The sequence below is a fragment of the Phragmites australis genome, chromosome 2 (assembly GCF_958298935.1).
Source record: "Phragmites australis chromosome 2, lpPhrAust1.1, whole genome shotgun sequence".
NCBI classification, from domain to species: Eukaryota; Viridiplantae; Streptophyta; class Magnoliopsida; order Poales; family Poaceae; genus Phragmites; species Phragmites australis.
The window spans coordinates 33,622,801-33,635,296 of NC_084922.1; the positions used below are offsets into that span (position 1 = coordinate 33,622,801).

A 12,496-nucleotide genomic window follows, 5' to 3' on the forward strand; every position below is an offset into this window, starting at 1 on the left:
ATTTGTTATTTGCCACTTGCTTTGATTGTGTTGTCATCAATCACAAAAAGGAAGAGATTGTAGCGAAAATACACCCATTATACCATGATTGTGATTTTGGTGATTGATGACAACATAGTCGATGGGACTAACATATTTACCAAGAATATATGTTAGTATGTCTAATGGATGCAATACATGAACAAGCCACCGAAGCTAGGAAAATGTTTTGAATTAGAGAAGTCCCAGGAAAAATGACTTCACCAGATGGTCTAGTGTTCACATGGTTAAACACACCGAAGCATTGTGTCCAGAGGCATTTGACCTCACCGGATGGTCCGGTGCTCAGAGAAGGATACACACCGGAGCAGTTCCACTAGAGAAGGTTGTAGCCGTTGAAGATCGAAGGTCAACACGTCGAAATATCCGGTGATGAAGAGAAGTGGACCGGACAATACACCAGATAATGAATAGTGCAAAGACGAAGAAGAAGAAGAAGACCTCGCCGGATAGTCTGGTGATTGATTTGAACTCAGAGGAGGAAAGCACTGAAGCATTGTTGACAAAGGGGAGAATACAGTGACCTCACCGAAAAGTCCGGTGCTTTGAAGATGTGTACACCATAGCATATTTTCTAGATATAGTTGCATTGGCTCGGCTGGCTAAGGATAACGCATGGATGGTCCGGTGATGAAGTGATGTGCACCGGAGAATACACCGGATCAATTTACACAGAGAAGATGTTGGATCGGATGGCAAAGGTATACTCACCGGAAAGCCTGGTGATGAAGATGGAGTATACACAGGAGTGTCCGATATTCATAGAGGTTTGAGTGAGGTTCCAACGGCTAGTTTGTGAGAGTGTATTCACCGTATGATCTGGTGTTAGTACTATTGTTCTCACCGGATCATCCGGTGTTAACAACTTTTCAAAGCCGTTGGGTTAACGGCTTGTGCGCGAGTTTGAGGCTATAAATATCCCTCCACTCAGTCATTTGAGGGAGTTGGAGTCCAGAGAAGTTCATATACACCTGAGAAGACATCCAAGCCACCAAAGTGCTTAAAGTGATCATCCAAGGAAAATTAAATACAAGATTATAGAGTGATTAGTGCTTATAGGCCTAGATAGTGTATTGCTAGATGATTGCTGCCTAGAGAGTGGATCAAGGAGTGATCCAAGCTTGTACCTCTTGGTACGCCAGCGTCTTAAAGTCTTGGTGACTCACTAGGAACTTGAGTCAGAGTTGCTCAATCTTGTTGACCCTCTGACTTGGTGTGAAGCGGCGACGAGAAGCGTGTACGGGGACGCAGAGACCTTTGCCTTGATGGCTCAAGCTCCAAAATGATCATAGCGGCAAGGAACCAGAAGAGAGGCTAGTGGTAAGACCTTACCTTAGTGGCTTGGTGGCTCATCCGAGTGGAGGTCTTGTCTTTGTGACTCGATGGCTAGCTGTGACTGGGTGTCGACCGGGAGCATATCCTTTGTGGAGCTCCAGCGTGGACTAGAGGTGACATTCATGACATCGACACCACGGGAAAAAAAAATCCTTGTCCCGAGTTTGCTCTCTCTAATTTATTTACGTTTCCGTATTTACTTACTTGCAATTTACCTTCTTAGATAGGTTGCAACCGCTTTGATCGGTAGAGTAGACACACTAGATAAACCTAGAGCATATTTAGATAAAAATTGATATAGATTTATCTTGTGTTATTTTTGAAGCTGAAATAGTTCTAAGTGTCCTAATTCACCCCCCTCTTAGGACATCACCGATCCTTTCAGAAGGCAACGATCTCGTTGATCTGCTTGGATGTACTAACGTAGGCCTCGAACGCCTTGACGCACTGGTGGTACTCCATTTCAAAGAAGCAATCGAGCACGACGGAGACGTCGGTGTAGAGCTGGAAGCTCTCCTTGACCAATGGGTAGAGCGTGGCGAGCACGACACGGCTGTGCCTGGTGGTGCTCGATGGGCGGCATGTGAGGAAACAGTTGAGCAGCTGTTTTAGCTATCATGTGCGCCCCAGGAGCCCCTCTATGCCCATGTCGTGCACGGATGTCGTGGCTAGCGGCGGCAAGCCGAAGGCGGTAGCATAGTCATCGGCGAAGCGCACAGCGCGCGTCGCATGGAGGAGGGAGACGAGGAAGCAGACACGCTCGTGGAGATAGATCGCGAAGGTGCGGATGAAGACGGAGTGGTCCCACGAAGCAGCATGTGCCTCGTCACAAAAATCCACAAGGAGCACGAGGACGGGCTCACCAGCCAGTTGCCCAGCGGCCACGGGTTGCAGGATGTCGTGGCGAAAGTGTGGGTCTCGCTCAGAGACTAGGTAGTGGAGCAGCGCGAGGCACTTGGTGGCAACGACGTAGTCACGGGTCGTCAGCATAGCCGTCGTCGTGGGCGGTGGCGTTGACAATGGCGACATCGAGGTCGGATGCAATGGCGCTGGAGACCTTGGCAATGCTGATGGTGGTCTGGTCCTTGAGAAAGAGAGGAAAAGAGAGAAGATGAGAGAGGGAGGAGAGAAGCCACATCTGTACCGCCGTTGCCACGTAGCCATCATGTGGTATGCCACGTTAAGATCCCTCTAAATCAATATGGACCTGATTGATACAGTTTAATAATATTAGTAACCTAGAAATGTATTTTTAGAATTCGTGAATCTAAATGACACAGCATGATAAGTTCAATGACCACTACTGCATTTTACTCTATTTTTCTTTTCCGTATTTAGCAATACACAGATCCGTAGCTAAGCGACACGGAGGTTAGTAACAGTCTCTGTTGCAACCTTTTATTATTCTTCAGCTATAATTCTAATTGGAAATTCCCAGGCCTACTGTTGAATAACTGCAGCACTTGCTTCCTGCAGTGAACAATATCCAACCGTGCTCAAATAAATTAAGAACAATCCAAACAAAGTAAATTACAAGAGAGAATGCCAACTATAAAATTTCAATCACAGCTATATTCATCTTCATTCCATATACAAAACTAGCTAGATCGAGAATGACAGATTCTATGAGAAAGCACCAGCTGTTAAAACCTAGAAAGTTAGAACCAACGTTGTAGGCTACCTAGCTAACATCTGATAAGATGATGTAAACTCGTCATATATTCATATAGAAAAGGCATATAAGTTCACCAGCGGCTACAGGAGATATGCCCATTAAAAGTGAGGACGTATGCCAACAATTATCACTCGACTAACCTAGCTTTCTTATTTCAGATTGACCCTTCAGCTGAAAAAAGGTAGAAGGTTCCGTTCCAATCTGCTGGCTAACAGTGAAAAAAAAAGCCAGATGAGATACCCACACAGATCTGATACGCTTGAAACAACAACACATAGTGATAGGTGAAGCCATGAAAATGCCCCAATGTGAGTGTCCATTTTCCACTATGCTGGCCATTCGCGTGGGGATGTCACAGTGCTACCAGCATTGAGCTTGTTAACCATGGCACTGGAGTCTATAGGTTGGGATGCCGGGAGAGTCTCGACTCGATCCCATGGATACCCTACTACACTAGCTGTTTCACCCATGTTTACAAAGGTATGATTGTGCATGACTTGCGGTCCCAAATGATGAAACGCCATAGGGGCAGTAGCTGGAGGCTGAGGCAGAACAGCAACAACAGTTGCAGGGCAGTTAGAAGGGTTCTTGTATGTGGAGCTGTAGGCCTGACCACTTCCTTGAACAGCATAAGATGCAACACTGCAGTGGTTGGGCTTGCTTGGTTGAGGTGAGCATGGGCCCTGGCTGTGTGGCTGCAGTGATTGTGGCTGCTGATACTGGATGTTATGATCTGCTACTTGAAGCAAAGTTGCGTTGCCTTGGCCATAAAATGAACGGGCAACTTCATGATGCTTTTGCTGCGGTGAAGTGTATGGAGGCTGCACAGCCACAGTACTTGAAATTGGTTCAGTGTTAGCATTAGCAGGCTTCTGGGAACAGTATGGAGGATACAAGGGTGTGACTTGAGGAGCACTCTGAGACTGAGGAGACGATGATTGTTGTTGAGCCATCTGTCTCGGAACTTGCTGGATGATGTACTGCTGATGTTGCACCATGGGCTGTTGGGAATGCCATGTATGCGAATCAATCTGCTGGGTAGGCATTGGAAGCCTGTGATTCTGGGGTTGAGGGTATAATTCTGTTGCCTGACTTGATTTCTGAGGTACTTCAACCGCAACCCTGGCTTCAGGATTCTGGACAAGTGGTTGCAAAACTTGAACTACAGGTTCCAATGGCTTGCTCTCTGTGCACATGGCATGATCCTGGCTTTGCATATAGTACACAGCAGCTTGGTTCAGCTGCTGCTGATCATGCTGCGTGCTCAAAGAAACAGGCACTAGGTGCTGCAGAACAAACCCATTGCTGCTGTGGACCTGCACAGCAGGGGATTGCATCCCATTAACTTGGTGAAGTGGAAAAAGGGCGACCTCTTGTTTCGCCACTTGTGAGGTGTGATCATTTTCCCTGGTCGCAAGCATCGAAAAAGCAGTGGATTCACTCTTTTGAGCAGTGATCTCATGCGATATTTGAAGTTTAGCTAGTTTTCTTGGAGTTTCAGCTAAATCTTGCTTGTCCTGAAGAATCTGCACAGCTTTCTGGACCTGCCGACCAAAATGTAGCTCTGGTTATCATAGATTTTCGTAATATGACGACCAAAGGGATCTGAATCTCATGATAACAGTACTAGCTTGTGAAAAAATTACTGTATCCCTTCAGGCGTAACGCACAAAAAAATAAGTGAAGAAAAATCTAGCACAAAAAAATAAGTGAAGAAAAATCTAACTTTCACTGTTATATGGCTGGATCAATTACCTTGATCAATTATCACAAGCTAATCGATGGCTGGATCCAACGGCAATTGAGTACGCACGCACGCACCTGTCTGAGATTCTTGTCGAGGCATCGGAAGTTGACGGTGGCGTCGCTGTGGTAGTCCATGACGTCGCTGCGCAGCTCCCCGATGGACCTCTCGAGCTTGTAGCAGTAGAGCTCGAGCTGCGAGAGCCTGCCCCCGATGCCCTCGAGCGAGTGCAGCAGCGCGTCGGCCTGCCTCCGCATGCACTCCTCCACGGCCGCCATGACGGCCTCCTTGGGGTAGCAGCCGTCCTGCTGGCCGTAGACGCCCACGAACGTCCTCACCAGCCTCTCGTCCTGCAAACCCTGCTCCGCGCCCCGCAACCACCACTCTCTGAGAGTCAGACCCTGAGGAAATCGAAATCAAGAGGCCGCCGGGAGAGCGGGGGCGGGTACCTCGCGGCGGCGAGGCTGGTCGAAGGAGCAGCGCGCGTCCGGGGGGAGGCCAAAGGCGCCGGAGACGGATGCGGCGGCGGGGCGCGCGGGGGAGGCCATGCGTTGGTGGAGGCTAGGGTTTTGGGCTGGTGGGGCGGTGAGCCGGTGAGGGGGGAGGGGGGGGGGTTGGGAATCCGAAGCGGGAGGAGGAAGGGGCGAGGAAAGAGAGGGAAGAGTACAAGCTAGGCAGAAATAAGGCAGGGTAAAACAGACAAGTAAAACAGTGTGTGTGAGTGAGATGCGGAAACAGAGAAGGCAAAGGCGAGAGCGTGGTGGAAGGAGTTCGAGGAATAAAACTGGTGCAGCGCCGAGCAAGTGGGCAAACAAAAGCGTGGTGGACCTCGGAGAGTGAGACACGAGCTGAGCTGAACCCGAGCCCCATCCACATGAGATCTGGCGGAATGCCGGAATCTGGTGGCACACACACGGCACGGGTACGGTGCGAGAGAGGGAGGGGACGGGGCGTGGGTCCTGGGATTCAGCGGCGGTCGATGGTGTGGGACCGGGTAGGGTGGGACTACGGGAGGGACCGAGCCCGAGGGATACCCCTTGCTCCGCTGGATGGCTGGGTGATCGTTTTCAGATGATGGCGGTTGGGTTGGGTTGGGTTGGGTGCAGCGTCAGGCGTCCCTGTCGGCCTCGTGCGCCATGTGTGCGATTAAGAACTAATGGATCAGGTATTGATGGTTGCTGTGGTTTTGGATTACCTGGAGTGGTTGGTGCCAAGGTTAGATACTACTCTCATTTTGGTTTACTTATCACCAAAAATTACTTTTAGAATTTTAGAATTTTGATCTTATATAAAAAATTTAAAACTTCCATACCATTAGATTCGTTGTAAAACATACTTTATTAGTATTTAAGTATTCATAATTTCTTTAAAAAACATACGGTTAAAATTGCTACGATAAATTATTGGTGACAAGTAGATGAAAACAGATGTAGTTTTATTAGGAGGATAGTATCATATCATAGTATTTTTACTATAATAGTTTAGGTGTGTTTGGTCGTCCATATCATAGGCATCCTATTCTGCTCGTGCATATATTCTCGCAGAGAATATCGTTTGGTTGTCTACATTCACTGTTCCTTCCTACATCTGAAAATACAATTATACGGTTGGAGCCTGGCGCAGAAGATACGTCCTAATCGAACTTCTCGGTAGAGCCTAGTCTGATAGATATATTATATCTACTACAGTACTGCAACGGGCCCACTTGTTAGTCTTAGTTATAGGTTTATTATATCCATCTATACAGATAACCAAATAACTTCATACGGTCATTGCATTCAAAAGACGTTCATTGCATTTGTACATGCAGACAATAAAACACTATTTTTTTTAAAATCACTATATCCACTCAACCTACTTCTACTCGTCAAAATATACACTACAGCGTAAAAAATACATACAGACAACCAAACTCATCCATATTGTTTCCTCTCCGCTTTGCTTTGGGAAAATTATCTCCAACCTTGGTCACAGCACCCATTTTCACCCGTCTCTGACCCATAATCTTCAAACGGAGTGTAGTGCATTCCGTGTTTAGTTTGTCAAGAAAAAAATGGTTCAATCGTGTAGCGGGCGGTGACGGAGAGCAAATTCAAAGCGAGTGCATCTACGACGGCTTGGTGGTAGTAGTGGGAAATGATGCTACCAAAACATCCATTCCGCAATACATGCGTGAGTAGGAGGCCACGGGCCACACGTCAAAGCAGACCAGCATGCAAGTTGTGCATTCAGGAATCAGGATGCATCTCCCCTGCTCCGTCCACTTTCGCCGTAAAGGCGTAAAGCCTGCATTCTTTTGCTGAACATAAAGCATATGAACTCATTAGCTTACAAGTTAGAGCTCAATCAAATGTTGACAAGGGACATCCATCAATCATGCATGCTACTAGTAGGGCGTTTCAGCCTAGCTTCCAAGTACACGCAAAGTTGGCATCACACTATATAGCTCATAGTGGAATACAACGAACCAACAAAACCGTTGGACAGCTGAGGCAGTTGGTAGCGGCCGGGCCGGGTGTGCAGATTGTCCCAGTTGCCTAATGGCCACCGAGATCCGATCGACGTGCCGCGTTTAATTCTGACGCACCAGATCACATGCACAGATGTGACGCCTTTAGACGGATCGAGGCAGAGCAGCAAACGGTTTCGATTGGCGGGCAAACGCAGCGAAGCGCGCGGCGAGAAAGTGGCAGACAAGTTCGTTGCTTTGCTCATACTTTACACTTCTCCGCAGGGGCCAAGCGAGGAATTAGACATGAGGGACAATGTAACCATTGTCGATAACAATGGAAGTAAAGTGAAGAATCTTGATGGAGCAACATTGAAATGGGAAACGAGATGGAAATATAGTAATTAAAATTAGTTGCATGGTCACTGATAAGACAACATTCAGTCAATTCATAGCGAGCATAGCGGGCTGAGCAACTGCAGATCACATCTTAAAAAGAAAAAGAAAAGTTCTAGGTGATTGGTGGCACGAGCGCGCACCCGGCCAGGTGCTGCAGGGCCTGCTCAAGGTGATCGCCGGCATGGACATCTCCTTCACATTGACGTCGAAGCCGGGCACGGGGGACGACAACGAGGAGGACGCGTTTGTGGAGCTGTACGAGGTGCGGTGGAGCTTCTTGATGGTGCTGCCCGTGACGATCATGATGGTGAACGTGGTGATGGTGACGGTGGCGTCGGCGCGCACACTGTACAGCGAGTTCCTGCAGTGGAGCAAGCTGCTGGGCGGCGCCTTCTTCAGCTTTTAGGTTCTGTGCCACCTCTACCGGTTCGCCAAGGGCCTCTGGGGGCACCACGGCCGCATGCCAACCATTGTGTTCGTCTGATCAGAGCTCATCGTCATGACCTATCACTGCTTCCCGCCGGTGGCAGGAAGCGCATCGCGGCGGCAGCTTCAGCTCCCCGTAGTAGTATAACATGCAGCATGGCAGCGTCGTTGGGGTGCCATGCCCCCTCCTGTCCCCTGTAGCTTTGCCACTGCTTCTCAGCGGCCAGCTTCTGCCTTCTTTTATCTGTTGAGTTCGTGCCCCGGCGTGCTACGCGTTCTAGGCGGTTTTCATCAGTTGTTTCACGTCTCCCTTCCCTTCTTCATGCCTGTGCAGCTCCTTGTTTGTATGTCACTGTCAGACTGTCTCACCGATGATGCAAACGTTTCATCATGCGGCCTTACTGCTTGTGCTTGTAGCTAGTCCAAGTTCTGTTTGAGGGGCACGTACGCGTGCCGATGCGTTTCGGTGTCAACTTCTGAATCGACACCTGAGAAAGAGATTTTGTTTTCCTGTTCACCTACGAGCTGGCTGACAGAGAGAGGTAATTTTTTAATGCGCGACTTCGACACGAACGCATGCATTTCGACATTTCGTCCGGCCTGTCAAGAAAGTAATTAAACTAGTAGAGCCATGTTTCGTTCGTCACGAGTAGTTCTTGACACGCACCGCATGTCTTTCAGACCGATCGATGGAGGCAGCAAACGGTTTCGATTCTTGGCCGCGCCGCGCGATCGAGTGGATGCGAATCGGCCTCAGCAAGCCTGCAGCGATCCACTGTTCCATTGAGGCTGCTAGGCAGAGCAAAAGCCAAAGATTCTTGCGCTTTTCCTGTGGTCCCAAGTTCGTGCCCCGGCCGACTACTAGGAGTTTTTTATCCGTTGCTTCTCTCATGTAGCAAACGTATGAGTACTGCAGATCTAATACCCGAGTCAGGCTGGCAATTGGATCGGAGGGCACAGTACCTGTAGATTCCGGATCCGATGAGTCTAAGGGCTTGTTTGGCAGGACTCCAGATTCTCCCAGAAACGTTTCGGTTTCAGATTCTTCCTGGAAACGTTTCTCTGGTGAGTCACTCTTAATTTTCTGAAAATGTTTGGCAGGGATTCTGGATTCGGATTCTTGAAGAAAAATGACCTAAGTGATTCTCGAAACGGGTGAAACACCATTTTGGGTGATTCTCCTCGTAGTGTTAAAAATGAGAAACATTTCAGGTGATTCAAGGTGAAACGTTACACGTTTTGGTGCGTTTGGCAGAGATTCTAAAGAATCACCAGAGAATCTGAAACGTTTCTTACAACCAAACGAGGCCTAAATTCGGATTTTGTATTTTGCTTGTGGGTGCCTATAGGTCACTTAGTAGATACATATATAAGCAGTTTAGCCTAACGTATTGCAGGTCAAGCCAACTGAAAAGCCTATTTAGCTTTAGCCTTACTCTGTTGTCCAGCTTTTACACCATGGTGTCACCCTGCACCTTGTCAATCCTGTCACCCGGTCGATGCACCCCGCTGCCGCTCCTGTCGTTTGGCCATCCTGCCACCCATCGCCCCGCAGCTCCTGCCACCCCACCGCCGTGTCGCCCCATCGGGCCACCTCATCGCCCCATTGCGCCGCCCCGCTGATGCCCCACCCCGCCGCACCACCTCGCCCCGCTCCGCCCTGTCCAACTGCACTGCACTGCCTTGCCTCGCCTTGCCCTGTCCCATCGCCGCCGTAGTGTCGCCGTCCGGCAGCCACATGCACACCTGGCAACTTAAACTTGACGGACGTCTAATGGATTCAGGTTTTGGTTTTCTCCTTTTTAGTACTTCGGTACAAATCAGGTTAGAACTATCGGTTTTGAATTGGATATGGTTTTACTTCATCTGAATCTGATCTGACGTATTGTCAGGCCTATGCTCAAATTGATTATAGTAGAATTCACGGTTGAGAGATCATGTATAAATTATAGATAGAAAAGATACTCGGATACATCTCTAAAGAAATGGATACTCAGATCGAGCAACTGAGCAAGTACATGAAAAGGACACCATCAGAATCTCCATTCATTCGATCTGAAGTGTAAGCTACACACTGACACACAAACCACAGACCGAAAGTTGTATTGACCTTCAGTTATTCTACATTATCTTTGCAAAGGAAACGTAAGCATCACTCCCGGTCCCGGGCCTGTACTGCTTCAAAGGACAGAAACCAAAACAGTACAATTCTTATTTTAAGTCCCTCTCTCTCCACAAAAATAAATTAGATAATGGCACATGATTCCGAGATCCGATGCGGCAGAGGCAGACCTGGATATTCAATCGGTGAAAAATGGACAGTGGATATTCATATTATCTAATATTTATATTTAGCTAAATGTAAATTTAATAAGAAAAATTCATTGATAGACGGATACAAATATAAATACATCCGAATTCGTTTCATCTTATATATCCGAATCCGTTTTTTTAGAAATGGATATGTATATGGATAATATCTGTATCCGAATATATAGCAACTTGAATGCCATGGGTTGGGCTCGCGCCGGCGAACCTAAACCCTCATTGGAAAGAGTCAAAGTTAAAAAAAAGGGACATGATGAGCGAGAGAGCGAGCCCCCCCACCCCAGCCGCTACCACCACCGCTAGGTTCATCGGTGGCAGGCCAACCCGAGACATTCAGGTTGCTTTGTCACCCTACATCCCTTCCCCTCACCAACCCGCACCCTCCATCCCCATCCACTCCCACGCCCTTCCCAGATCTAGAGTTGTACCCCATCGAAACATCCCCACCTTCGTCACACGACGGTCGCTTGGAGTCAGAGTTTGACCTTGTCGTGGCATCCACACCGGACTCATCGGCCAATGCTACGTGTTCCCCTTCCTTCGCGGTTGTGGTGAAGCTACATGCTTCCTCATTCAAGTCCGCTCATTGCCTACACCAACCAAGCACCCCTGCCTCATATCAACAATTATTGTTCCACGCAGGAGTAACTACGCCACCTACAAGTCTTGTCGACTTGACTCCACCCGCAGATACGCCTGAGACAGGCATGTCGCGGCCTGGGGACGGGCGTCGCCATGCCATGTCTCCTCACACATCCCTCTTACGGACGAGGCGAGTTGGATCCAGGTCAAAGCTCCGCATTGGTGGTGGAGAGGGGCGCATTCAAGCAGCACCCAGTAGCCAAGGTCATATCTACACGTCGAGCATTCAAGACACCCACTTCAGATCAATTCAAGCGACTCCAAGAGGAAAGCTCCCAAGGTCACCCATGTTTTGCTCACATTTCGCAAGAACATGGAGGGCCAGTGCTTCGTCTTCCTCGCCCCCAACCACCGCGCCGCCGCATGCCATGACCACGTCAGGTGCTTCTGGTGCTGTCACTCAGGGCACAGTGAACGCATTTGCTGGGGCATGCGGCCGCCCCTAGAACCAAAAGCGACCGGCGATGGGAACAACACTGTCAGCTATTTCAACCTTCGATGTCATAACTCCTTCCACTGCCACCCAAGCCGTCTGCCAATACGCTCATGGCGCGCCTCGACGACCCCACCTCTTTCAACCTCTTTCAACCTCGACATGGAGCTCCGCAAGTGGGAAGACAACACCCTTGTCACATGGGCCATCCGGGTGCCTACGAACACCGGCATCCATGAGGTGAGGGTTGTGGTCCTCGACAAGCTGTGCCTCTGCCACGGGGACATCCTAGTTGCGCGTCACCAGCCAGAGGCCTTCATCATCAAGTTCCTACATCAATGACACTGCGACGAGGCCTACAAGATGGGCTGCATCAGACACCGTGGAATCAAGCTTAATGTTCGGCCATGGCGCAGCCTCTAGGAGGCTCTGGGTACGACATTCCTGTTCTGGGTGTGCCTCTACTTGGAAGGCGTGCCAATGCACATGCGATGTCAGAGATAATGGAGCACCTCATCGGAAGAACCTTCTCTCTAGAGTGCATTGAGACCAATCTCATTCTTCCTGAAGGTACCCGCACCATTGATTTGTGGGAATAGACGATGAATCACAACATCATTCCAAAGCGCATGTGGCTCATCTTCACCCAAACTATGCTCGGGACTCTATCAGCATCGTGATGATGATGATGACGACTTCAACAAGGGGGGCCACTGCGAGAACAGGGGCAGACCGCACGCGACATCGAGGTATGATGGCCAGGGCAAGGTGTACCGGGAGCGGACCCTCTCCCCTCTGAAAGTGCATCTAGGCCTCTAAGTGGATTTTGGTGATAATGACAAAGCAATTAAAAAACTAATAAGTTTTATAAAGTATGGACAAATGTAATTCGATCAAGGATAATTTAACACATGGTGATCCCCCAAAAAGAAAAAAGGAAAGGGGCACATGGATCTTATAGTTTTAAATTTATTTATCTTTTAAAATTGAGTTTAGGATGTTGTACTATTAAGGAGGATACAAAAT

At 48.6% G+C, this 12,496-nt stretch overlaps 1 protein-coding gene across 1 annotated transcript; it reads right to left on the reverse strand.

The window, feature by feature from the left end:
* Positions 1 to 2,904: 2,904 nt before the first annotated feature.
* Positions 2,905 to 5,643, reverse strand: LOC133908455 (uncharacterized). The gene is made up of 3 exons (XM_062350491.1): positions 5,243 to 5,643; positions 4,871 to 5,152; positions 2,905 to 4,593 (listed from the first exon to the last, which is right to left on the reverse strand). Exons 1-3 carry the CDS (start codon positions 5,339 to 5,341, stop codon positions 3,376 to 3,378), a joined length of 1,599 nt encoding a protein of 532 aa, XP_062206475.1. The 5' UTR covers positions 5,342 to 5,643; the 3' UTR covers positions 2,905 to 3,375.
* Positions 5,644 to 12,496: the final 6,853 nt, after the last annotated feature.